This window comes from Octopus bimaculoides, chromosome 6 (assembly GCF_046866305.1).
Source record: "Octopus bimaculoides isolate indiv1 chromosome 6, ASM4686630v1, whole genome shotgun sequence".
Lineage (NCBI taxonomy): Eukaryota > Metazoa > Mollusca > Cephalopoda > Octopoda > Octopodidae > Octopus > Octopus bimaculoides.
The window spans coordinates 46,781,083-46,794,345 of NC_142933.1; the positions used below are offsets into that span (position 1 = coordinate 46,781,083).

The window sequence follows — 13,263 nt, forward strand, 5'->3', positions numbered from 1 at the left end:
TGAATCCATTCTATATTTTAATTTAAGGGTCAGTAAAACTGATTATTAAGAGAGGAAATTGATTAATAATTCCATCACAAATTTGGAACCAATAAAATATCTTTTATTTTTTACTTATTTCAGTCATTAAACTGTTATCTTGAGGCAACACCTTGAAGGGTTTAGTCAAACAAATCGGTCCCAGTACTTTGTTTTTTTCCAAGCCTGGTACTTACACTACTGGTCTCTTTTTACTAAACCATTAAGTTACAGAGAAGTAAACAAAGCAACAATGGTTGTCATGTGGGGGGGGGGGGACAAACATGAACACACCACCATCATCATCATTTAACATTTGTTTTCTATGCTGGTGTGGGTTAGGCAGTTTCTAGTTGTCTATTTCGGCTTGGCTTCTATGGTTGGATGCCCTTCCTAATGCCAACCACTTTACATAGTATGCAGGGTGTTTTTTATATATCATTGGCACAAACACACACACACATGATAGGATTTCTTCAGTTTCCATTTACCAAATACACTCACTTCATGAGGCTATGGAAGAGAACACTTGTTCAAGGTGCCCTGCAGTGGGACTGAACCAGAAGTAAACTTCTTGCCACACAAGTTGTAGGTGGTAATTGTGGTTAAGACAAAAAGAGAAAGTACAAAGCAGAAAAAAAAAACATTGTTACACTAAAGTTGGGTCAAAGAAGTATTTGTATATGATAAGAAAGCTTACACAATAGTGGACCAAAGAGAAATTTAGACAAAGACAATACTGTAAACATTAATAGTGATTTATCACTACAAATATAGTGGCTACAAGAAATGTATATGTACTTACTTTGTCATTTAATACTTCAAAATTCCCATCAATATCATCAATAAGTTCATCAGAACCTATACTATTTCTTCTAGATGGGCTACGACTAGCTCGTTGTAATTGACTAGAAATAGAAAAGAAATCCTCAATTTTCTTCAATGCTTTTCAACATCAAACATAAAGATAAGAATAAAAGGAAGCTAACCTGTTATGGTGGCTCTATATGTTCATAAACGGTATGTATCTAGGTGCACTAAAGTAAAATTGAGACATTTCTCATAAATATTCATTATTCTAGCAAAAATTATTTTGTCTTGTCTGTTTATTCCCTACTGAATTTCATCAAACTCAGTCAATATTATTCCAAACTAATCAATAATTGTAATTTTTGACTATTCACTAGAATCCATACTTTTTCATTTAACTACATCACCAGAAAATAATGATATAATTAATTATTCTTAGGTGGTTCCTAATGTTTCAGGTAACCATTAGAATATGTATAGTTCCCAACTCTCTGACCATTTATAGTAGATCCTCTTCTTTCATTGCTTTTTAACTGATATATAGGAAATCTTATTGATGTCAATATGAGTAAAGATTCTCTGAACTTCTTCCCAGTGAGCAAAACTTTTTGACCATTTCTGTGTAAAGTAAATCCAAAACTTTAAAAGCTTCATGGCTAATTAATTAATCAATTAAAATAGATTCACATTAGATATGAGCTTAATAATATTTTGAAGTTTAACTTAATAGAGGTGAAAAAGGAGAAATGTAAGTAAATTTCAAGTACAAATGTTTTGCAGAAAATTTTTTTTTAAATATAGAAGTAAATTATATCAGGACAGATCACTGTTTTCAAAGAATTTAAGCTTTCATGCAAAAGATTGGCAGCAAATCAACATCAGTCAACAGATTATTCAATGCACCACATTAAGCAAGAACCTTTTCAATTTGTGTCAAGTATGCCAGTAATTTAATTTCCTTAATATTAATCTTATCCTTGCAATAAAATAGACCAAAGATCTTAAGGCAAGCGATCTTAAATAATCCTCAATCTCACAATCCAAATATAAGATTTATAACTTGGTTTTGAAAACTATCTTTTAAATCATATACATATTTCATAACTTTTTATTCATAAATCAATAAAATAATTTAGTGCTTTAAGATATGCTCATTAAATTTATTGTTTCAAACATAAAGTGTATATTATATCTGTCACAAACAGTTTATATCAGAATTACTCCATTTAGTTATTTACTGATTTGAATTTTTCATTGAATATAAGTGCTTCTGTACGTTTGGTTAGTCTTTCATTGTCTTTTAGATGGTAAACATGAGATGCTCATTCCTCATTTTTAGCTACCAGCACTTTTGTTCATTGCCCCCTGCTCCAATGAATTACCTTTCATATTCATTGCTGTTTTTTTTTTATTATTGTTAATATTAATACTATTAATACATTTATCTCTCTTTTCCTTTCCTACTTAAACTATCTCCTTTTATCCTACCAACCATCTCTCTTAGTAAATTGAAAAAAAAATTTTCCTCTACCTAGATTTACAAACAATAAAGTTGTTCTAAAGCTATTCTCTTTCCTCTTAGAAATCCTTCTTCCCCCACCCCACCCAAATTCACCTTCTGGGATTTGGGTGTTGAAAATACATGTAATTTCTAACCGCCACCACCAATGTATGTACTAGCCCAACACCCTCTATCACAATTTCCAAGAAGCCTCTCATGATACACTCCCTTGAAAATGCTATTATGCAGCTTCACTTTGAAAATGTCTAGAGACCCCAGTGGCTCATATTTTCAAACTCATGATATTAAGTTACTATCAATTTTCTCTCTGCCTCTCATATTTTCACCTTTTGTGTCTCAACCCATACATAGTCACAATACATGTTTATTCAATATTTGTGCATATGTCAAAGTTAACATCAGTCTACATCTAACACATCCCTTGCATCACTTATCAAAATAGACTGAGCTAATTGGATGAAATTCTATGCTAAGCATTGATAATGGCTTCAAATTTTGGCACAATGCCAGGAATTTGTGGAGAGGAGGTAAGTGCTAAACTGGTGCTTATTTTATTGATCCCCACAAAAAAATTGAAGGCAAAGATGACTTTGGCAGCATTTGAACTTAGAATGTAAAGAGCTGGAAGAAATGCCACTAGCATTTTGTCTGGCATGATAGCGAATTTTCCAGCTCCTCATCCTATGTTTAATGGTAATAATAATAACAATGATAATAGTAAAAACAGCTATGTCAGAAACTTAGAATTAAAGGCAAAAATCTGCTGGTTACTGCCAGGCAATTGTGCAAGTGTTTCTCCTACCTTTTCAGGTACTAACTATAGGATCTATTTACAGTATTCTATAATTGAAATAGTCAAGCTATGCAATGGGATAACTAAGTTTAGGCTAGTCACAGACAACATGACAGCAACATTTAACACATACTTGGTAGTTAAGCAGCAGGATTATTAGGAGACCCTTCAGTAGATTACCTCCAAAATGAATGACAGCAACCTGGCTATACCCATTAAAATCATCATGACTGATTTTAATGGATGTAGTGGGCAACAGTGAGGGTTTCTCTGGTATACTTGGAGGTTATAGCGCTAGTACATGAACTGAAGAGTGAGTACTTAGGCACAAATGATCTTACCATTTGTGATACAAACTTCAAGAAACTGGCCAGCCAGCTTATCACTGACCAATCAGATACACACAGAAACCAGATAGACTTTGTACTTGCCAAAAACAAAAGGGATAGCCAGTTATGAATACCAAGTCTATTCCATATGAATAAAGTAGTACTATTTAACACAGACTGGTGACTAGTAACTTTAAAGTAGGAGGTCAATGGATTCAGAGACCTAGAAACAGAAGACAATCTGGAAGCTGAATGTGGTAATAACCAGCAAAAGTTTTCAGAGATGTATTAACTGATTTATATTAAAAGATACAAAAATTTATATCAGAGGACAGCTGCAAGTTTCTATAGTACAACCAACTGAGGGCATGGGACTCAATTTGTTGAGATGCCCACTTCTTTTAGAATTCATATGTAGAGTTGCCTACAATATGAATATTTTGGGGGCTTTTGTACTTGATGGTGGGGGATTAATATTCTTGAAACTAAAGTATAATTGCAGAATATTCTTAAAAGCAATCAGCTTGTCAATTATTTTAAAAACTGGTTTAATGTTAGTAGAGGAAGTATATTAAAAACGTTTTTAAGGGACTATATTTACCTGGCATAAGCAGCTGAACTAAGACGTTTATTGGGCCTATAAAGAAAACAGCAGGCATAATTTAAAATCATTGAAGCCAAAATAACATTTCAAGTATGTATTTCAATCAAAAGAGATATTTCAAAAGATTAGTGAAATAATTTTAAATATGATACCCTCACGAAATGAAGTAAGTATCATATAAACAGTAAGAACAATCTGGTTAATAAAATACAATCTGACTAGACATTTTAGTTATGGAATACTTTAAATCACTTATTAAAGTATTTTAAACATGTGCTCTAGCATGGCCTTAGTCATGATGGCTAAAGCAAATCAAAGAATACAAAATTATTTCAAAATGTTCCAGAAAGATCTAATACCATCTTTCATTTGATAATGAAACATTAACCTAATTATGTAATGTAGGTGGATGCTATGTAGAAAGAAGAAACGATCTGGAGTAAGTGCTGTTTTCAGTAAATTTAGACCATGACTAACTCACAATTGAACCTACTTCATTTACAATTCTAAATTATTTAGGAGATCGCAAAAGACTATATATAAATAACTATCCAATGAGATTTTCATGGTGGTTAATTAAAAAGCCTCGATAATTTTTTTAAATTTTTTTTTTACAGAATTAGAATACAATAACAGGTTAAATAAAACATTAAGTTTTTAACCTGTTGCTTGAAAATTTAAAAGCTGTAGTTCCAATTTTAAATCTAATACAGCTTGTTGAATGAGAGTGATAAGGCTACCACATTGAGCGTGTCCAGTTATGATGATCCTAGATGATATAGCAGACATTGTAAATTCTCTGGGAACCAAATTTACAACTCAGTTTCCTTGTTTTTGTAAAGCACTTTCACATATACCACTAATGGCTGAATGATAGGAACAAACATCACAATGTTCTATTTCCCTATACTTATTAATGTTGAACCAAGGTTTTATAATAGAAATTTTCATCTCAGTGTAGTAAGCGCTCTTCAAATGAAATCTAATATTTGTATTCTAAGTCTTAACTATTTTACTTCACTTGTATTTTTAAATAGTTAGGAAAAGCATGAATTCACAAATCTTATTTCCACCTTCTTGATTAAAAATAAGAAAAAAAAAAACACTGATTAATTAACTTCTTTCTTTGAATAATCATGAATATAAACAACTTCAAAAATGCTATTATCATAGTTATTCTTACAGACAATATGCATAAAAGGAAAAAAAACAAAAACCCTGAAAATTCATTATATTTCTAAAATTTCAAGTAAATCAAAATCAACTAAGTCGAATTCATATATATGTCCAATATCTGGATATTAAAACAAATTGTTAATAGACATAGAATAATATTTTGATATAATATTATTTTAAATATTACTAAACAAATTCAAAACAGAAATAAAATAAAATTGTTTTTTTATTTAAGAAAGAATAGGAACAACTATTATTCAGATACATTCAGGAGTAGGTGAATGTCTGGTATTTCAGGGATTGCATACTAATAGTAATATTCTGAAGTGGTTGAACTAACAACTACTTGTGGTGACCAGCTGCATTTAAATATGTCTCTTGCAAAGACAGTGACTCAGTCACATATCAACAATTTTATAATTAGCAATTCAATGTTTTACACTTTTTACCCCAGCAAACAAACAAACAGACAAAAAGATATTAAAGACATATCTAATTCTAAGTACCAATAAAGTACATTTTACATTGAAGTGTTTAAAAATAATAGGGTAATGAAAGCTTTGAAATAGTTATATCCATCTGAGTTCTATCTTTTAACCTTCCATGGTTAATATTTACCAGCAATATACTAAAATTCAAGTTCATTATACACATCCTCTACAAATATGTGTGCCTGTGTTATGCACAATAATAAATAGGAGACTAAAATGTTTCTTCTTTAGGTATAATTACCATTTACTTGTTTCAGCCTTGAAGAATTTTACTCAAACAAATTGATTCCAAGACAAATTTTTTTAAAGCCTGGTACTTATTCTTTTGGTCTCTTTTGCCAAAGTGTTAAGTTACAGGGGCTTAAATACATCAACATCAAGTGTCAAGTGATGGTTGGGGACACACACACATCAGACTTCTTTCAGTTTCCGTCTACCATAACTACTCACAAAGTTTCAGTTGGCCTGAGGCTATAGTAGAAGACATTTGCCCAAGGTGCCACACAGTGGGACTGAACCTGGAACCATGTGGTTGGGAAGCAAACTTCTTACCACATAGCCACACCTGCACCTATAAGGATAAATTTTGAAGAGGAGGAGATATAGTAAATTGACCCGAGTATATTACTTGTACTTACTGATCCCAGGAGGAACAAAGAAAAAATAAACTTTAAGAATCAACAAACTAAATATCAAAAAAATATTTTAGTTTTAAGGTGTGATTCTGAAAGAAATTCTATATAAAAAATAACCACTGGCACAATATCACATTATAGTAGAAGGATAGTTAACATCAATACTGGGGTTGTTTATTTAGCCTGGGTTGAAGGTGCATGGCTCAGTGGTTAGAGCATCAGGCTTACAATCATGAGGTAGTGAGATCGATTTCCCAGACCAGGCTGTGTGTTGTGTTCTTGAGTAAGACACTTTATTTCATGTTGCTCCTGTTCACTCAACAGTAGAAATGAGTTGTGACATCACTGGTGCCAGGCTGTATCAGCCTTTGTCTTTCCCTTGAATAACACTGGTGGTATGAGGAGGAGAGGCTGGTATGCATGTGTGACTGCTGGTCTTCCATAAACAAATGTGCCTAGACTTGTGCCTCAGAGGGTAACTTTCTAGGTGCAATCCCATGTTCATTCATGATCAAAGGTAGTGTTTACCCTTTAAGTTTGGGAGGATGAAAGACAAAATTAAGCCTAACATGAACTGAACACAGAACATGAAGGATCCTATACAAATGCTGTAAAGTGTTTTGTCTACAATTCACCACCCTTCATAATTATAACTGTAATAGTGACAAGGTCTGAGGTATTTTTTAGTAGGGAGTCTGTGTGGAGGAACAGCATTAGTCAATACTATGAACCTCACTATTTCACAGGTACTTTATTCTATCAACCCTGAAAGGTGGAAGGCAAAGGTGACTTTAGCAGAATATGAATTCAGAATGTAAAGAGCCAGAATAAATATTGAAAGGCATTTCCTGATGCTCTAACAATTCTGCAAGTTTATCACTTTGTGTCAAAGTGTGTCTAATTTTGGCACAAGGCCAGCAATTGGGGTGGGGGTAAGTGATTACATTAACTCTAGTATTTGACTGATACTATATTTCATCAACCCTTTCATCCTTACAGGATGAAAACCAAAGTCAACATCAGGATTTGAACTTACAATGTAAAAAGCTGGAACTATTCAAGCGAGATCATTGCCAGTGCTGCTGGACTGGCTCCTTTGCAGGTGGCACGTAAAATACACCAGTTTGAGCGTGGCTGTTGCCAGTACCACCTGACTGGCCTTCGTGCTGGTGGCACGTAAAAGCACCCACTACACTCTCGGAGTGGTTGGCGTTAGGAAGGGCATCCAGCTGTAGAAACTCTGCCAAATCAGATTGGAGCCTGGTGTAGCCATGTGGTTCACCAGTCCTCAGTCAAATCATCCAACCCATGCTAGCATGGAAAGCGGACATTAAACAATGATGATGATGAATACAGAAAGGAATTTTTTCTGACATTAACATTTCTGCCAACCCTAATAGTAGTGATAGTAGTAGTAGTAGTAGTAGTATGTAATAAGTTTTGGATTTAGACATGCATGCAACAACTTTTAGGAGAGAGGATTGATATCATTGATCCTAATACTAAAATTGTTGACTCTGGAGAGGTGGAGGGCAAAGTTGACTACAGCAGGATTTGAACATAGAATGTATAGACCTGAAAGAAATGTTGAAGGCATTTTTCTAGTGCTCTAATGATTTTACCATATCACTACTTTTAATAATACTAGTAATAACAATTTGAAACATTTCATCCAAGGCAAATATCAGCCATATATGCATGAAACAGAAAATTGGTAATAGAAGACTTAGCATTTCTGATAGTGTGAATGAAGAACAGTTTAAACATGCTGCCAAAGAACTAGGACTTACTTTTGTGGAACTTGAAGAGAAGAAAGCATACTACAGCAGGATAACTTATGAAAGAAATGAAGTGCTAGAAGAAATGCAGTTAAACGGGCAGATCTACATAAACATTAAGAATATGAAAAATCATGACTCCTCATGGGAGTGACTTTGGGTGAAGATTAGAAGAAAGAAACTGAGAGGGTATTTATCCCACTATTTCATGAACAAAGACATCATATGTCTCTTAAGCTTTCCCATCTCCTAAACTGTGGCCAATCCTTTTAGTCTCTGGCCAAAAGGATCTCAACTGACTTGGCTGAATTACTTTTTTTCCTCGTCTTCTAAACAACAATGGCTCTGTAAGTGATACCCTCTTGGAGAACACCTCCACTTTTGTTACTCACTTATCATGCAAATCCACACTACACATAGTCAATCCCCTCCAAAACTTCTCCTTTCCACCTCAAATGATTCCTTGCCCTACTTACACATATGCAAAGTACAAAAATATAACCAGCTTTGTTTAAACAAACAAAGCCACTGGCCCACACAATATCTCTTCCACTGCACTCAATACACCCTAGAAGAACTTGCTTTTATACTCATCAATCTTTAATCTCATTCTCTACTGAGATATGACATTTAGAAGCATGCATCAATGTTATATCCAAATCAAAGCAATTCTCCTTCCATTGCACTTCTAACACCTCCAAGGTGAATCTTCTGCCTTCAGTGACTACCAGTACATCTTCTGCACAACCAGACTCACTGGAGACCACCAGTGGGCAATATTGTTGCACTAGGCATCAGCAAAGCCTTTGATCATATTTGGCATGCAAATCTACCAAACCTTTCCACCAATAGGTTCCATTCATCTCTCATCTCTTGGCTCTACTTTGCTTAAGATAGCAAGGGTTGAATAGCTACATACATTTGTTTATTTATAAAAGAATTTTCTAGTTAGGTTATCACCAGCTACACAATTAATGTGTGAAGTAGAAATACCTTTTTTAACATTAATAATGCATCTCAGTAGGGGTATAGTACAGCACAACATGAGGAAATGTCTCAAAAAGTAATCCCATAAGTAATTCTGGCATTACCAAATAATGTTACCTTCACAAAATTTGTGACTTTACAAACCTAAGAAAGAAGAGCAACTTTTATCAGCAAAAGATCTTTATTGATAATTCAAATTTCTCTTGCATTTTGGACTGAGCTGATATTTTGAAATATAATTTAAGAAAATATTCCTTTCAACTACTCAATTTCAAATTTATTTCAAACTTAGAAGTAACATTTTTCTATAGTATAAAAAACTACTGCAAAGAACAACTGATACCAACTTTGATTAAAACAACTGATATTATTTTCTTTAAGATTAACTTTTAACATATTGGTGCAAGCCAAATCTCCATGACACCACATACGTCAGTCCTATACCAAATGAAACCATATGAATTAGACCATGCAAGTTTACATTTGCTTTAAACCAAGTTATCAACTCTCTAATCTTAAAGAGAAAACTAATTCTTTTCTCAATTTATTTACATTCTCTAACATTGATAACACTAATAACATTGATCCACATGTTAGTGAATTTTTGTAACCTTTAAAAAAATTGTTTTTTTATCGTAACTTTCTTTGTAAAATGGTTGCTAATCATTCTTTGAGCAACAACTTACTTGAAGGTTTATTTAATGAATTAATAGCAGATAAGGAGTTTCATAGATAATCAGAGCAATATATCTATTTCTTCCAAGCACACTATAATGTCTGACTTTGATCTGTTCAGTTTTTTATCAAATGACTTGAATGAAATAATAGTGGAAGAATGGTCAAACACTGAAAATGTTGCAAGTGTTATCCAAAAATATCTCCAGAAGCTGAAGTCAAATCTGTTCAGAACTTTTTCTATTAAGTTTTGATTGGAATGATCACACAACAGACTAATTTGTTTGTAGAACAAAGGGGAACAGTTAATTTTGTTTGTATATGTATTGATGAAATTCCTACATGCCAAGGTTTGTTGTTTCTGAAAGGAGTAATCCAGCTTACCTGTAAATTTCATAAGAAATAAGTTACAAAAAAGATAGAGGGAATTTTTTGTTTGTAATGTTTGTATAAATATGTCTCTAATTCTGCACATGCCCTGCGAGACAGTGTGTAAGAGAGAACCAAGATACAAGTGCCGAAAAGTGTATACGGAATGATGAAGGCTAACTGACTATTGATAGAGACAAAAAAGTCTTGTGAAAGTGCTATTATGAGAGTCTGTTAAATGTGGAAAATGCATGGGATGAAAAGTGATAAAGTGATTAAGGGCATGGAAAAGAGGAAAGACACAGATCAATCGGGAATAGTTGCAGAGATGCTTGAAGTATCTGGTGAGGTAGAAAACATAATTATAAGCTGGATAGTTGATCAAGACATGCAAGGTGTCATGCCATATGATTGGTATAGAAGTATCATTGTAAAGACACTAAAAAAATGTTAACAAAAGTTAAACAAACCCACTTTTAGTTTTGACACAATATTCAAGAAATTAATTTTTTATAATAGCTGGGAAAAAGTTCAGAGAATATTTTAGTCCCTGTATAAGTTTGATATACATAACACGTAATATACATAAACATATACTTAATTTACATAACACTACCATGAAATATATATATATATATATTTATATATGACGTTGACCACTATATATGACGTTGATTTTTACCATTAAGCTGTAATTAGCAGAACCATATACATGCGCACCTATGGCGGTGGACAACTTTGTATGGGGTTCTGATGATTATGGTTCCTTTACAAATCAGGCTGATGAGAAATAGACAGTCGGTAAGATTGTTAATATTCGAAACCGGTTCCTGTTTAATAATGTTCCTTTTCGGTTTTTTTAAATGTCTTGCCCGCTTACGTTTTGGTATCACGCTATATTTCATGTTGAGAACAATTTAGGTCTTTTTAGACACAAGATGTGATCTATTTCTAGCACATTGTATGTCCACGTTAGTGGTCAACGTCATATATAAAAATGTACTTTAATCCCCTGAGATTGCAGATACTGTTTCTGAATCTCTTTGATTCTTTAAATGTGCTAGCTTCCTGGTAATTAATCGATATTAATTAATATATGATTTTTTGCCATTTTTTAAATAATATATTAACCCTTACCGAGTTCTCATACTGGATATATGCGATGCAGTAAATATTCTCTGCAGACATATTCCTGAAATTAGCGCGCCAAAACGAAGACTTTTGAATTTTACCATTAAGCTGTAATTAGCAGAACCATATACACGCGCACCTATGGTGGTGGACAACTTTGCATGGGGTTCTGATGATTATGGTTCCTTTACAAATCAGGCTGATGAGAAATAGACAGTCGGTAAGATTGTTAAAATTCGAAACCGGTCCCTGTTTAATAATGTTCCTTTTCGGTTTTTTTAAATGTCTTGCCCGCTTACGTTTTGGTATCACGCTATATTTCATGTTGAGAACAATTTAGGTCTTTTTAGACACAAGATGTGATCTATTTCTAGCACATTGTATGTCCACGTTAGTAGTCAACGTCATATATAAAAATGTACTTTAATCTCCTGAGATTGCAGATACTGTTTCTGAATCTCTTTGATTCTTTAAATGTGCTAGCTTCCTGGTAATTAATCGATATTAATTAATATATGATTTTTTTGCCATTTTTTTAATAATATATATATATATATAGATAGATAGATACTACCAATTCTTAATATACATACACACTATCAATTCTTAGGCTAACAGCATCATTACATATAACCATGAGTAATAACAAGTAAAGAAGAGGATCTAAACAGTTAAATATACAAATAACATATTCTGAAAGGAAAATGAAATATCAAAATATTTAATAATCAATAATTGGAACTGTTATAATTTTTTCTGGAACAGTAGATCTCAAAGTACATAAAGTATATAATATATACATAAGTATATAATATATACATAAGCATATAATATATACATAAGCATATAATATTAGGTTCAAAAACCCTTTTGGATAGAACAAGTCAAAGGTTTCTTACATATTATTATTTATAGCTTTATGTGCTTTGAAGCCCGCTATTCCAAAATAGAACTGTTATATTTAAAGGAAAGTTTTAAGTCATCAATTTTAAAAGGCAAGAAACTGATATCTCTTTAGTTTGATTAATATAATAAATATTTAAAATGATGAAGAATTATATATTAAATCTAGAAATGAAAAGCAAATCATGACAATTTACTATTTCTGATATAGGTTTGTTGAATGTTATCTTGAAAACATTGAAGTTAAAAAAGATTTCATCCACGTTTTGATATAAACTGAATCAAATGTTCTTAGGGTTTGTTTGAACCAAGAACTCAATGTCTGGACATCATTCACAGATGGAACAATTATAATTTTAATTTAACTGCATTAATGAATGAGCAATTATTGTGGTAATTGTCTCAAATAAAGAACCTTCTTTCTGTCTTGATTTATTTAATGTCATTTACAATAATATTTATATAAGACTGAGATCTTTGAGATAGTTTAACATATAGAAGAAAATAAGAAAACATGCATGCCTTTGACAAGAAACTTATTACCATTTATATAATTGACCAAGAAAAAGTAGGTGTGTACTGAAGAAAATATATATAAAAAAAGCTCATAATAAAAAATAGAGCAAACAAATCATACTTTGTTCTATCATGCTTCTTTATGTTTTATCATGCTCCCTTATGTTTTGTTGTACTGAATGTCTCAAATTACCTCAATCCTGATCAATCTTAATTCTGAGATTTAACTCCTGAGATCAATCCTCCTCTCTTTCTACATGCATAATAATCTTCATCTATTTGATCACTTCAGAGCCAATGAAGTCATGTCTCTCACATTACGTTGGCTGATGTCTTTTATCAACAACTGCTTTCTTAGCACAATTGTGGTCCACTTTTTCAGTTAACGTTCTACTCCCAACAGATTATACTTTATTACTCTCTAAGTTCAAAAGATCTATATCCAATGATTGTCTCATGACCATGTAACATCCCACTATTTACATAAACTTCATAGAGTTTGCCTTTACACACAGAGATAGGAGCT

General features: G+C 32.5%; 1 protein-coding gene across 9 annotated transcripts in view; it reads right to left on the reverse strand.

Annotated features, from left to right (window-relative positions):
- The window catches only part of LOC106873536 (rab11 family-interacting protein 4A), a 108,604-nt gene that overhangs the window by 45,216 nt on the left and 50,125 nt on the right, over nt 1-13,263 (reverse strand). For 7 of the 9 annotated variants that reach the window (XM_052968868.2, XM_052968865.2, XM_089353829.1 and 4 more), the window contains 2 exons: nt 4,074-4,109; nt 824-926 (listed from right to left, as the gene is read on the reverse strand). In XM_052968868.2, the coding sequence (XP_052824828.1) occupies nt 824-926; nt 4,074-4,109 (139 nt within the window). The remainder of the gene's footprint in view (nt 1-823; nt 927-4,073; nt 4,110-13,263) is intronic. The other 2 variants (XM_089353826.1, XM_052968866.2) reach the window with 1 other exon arrangement.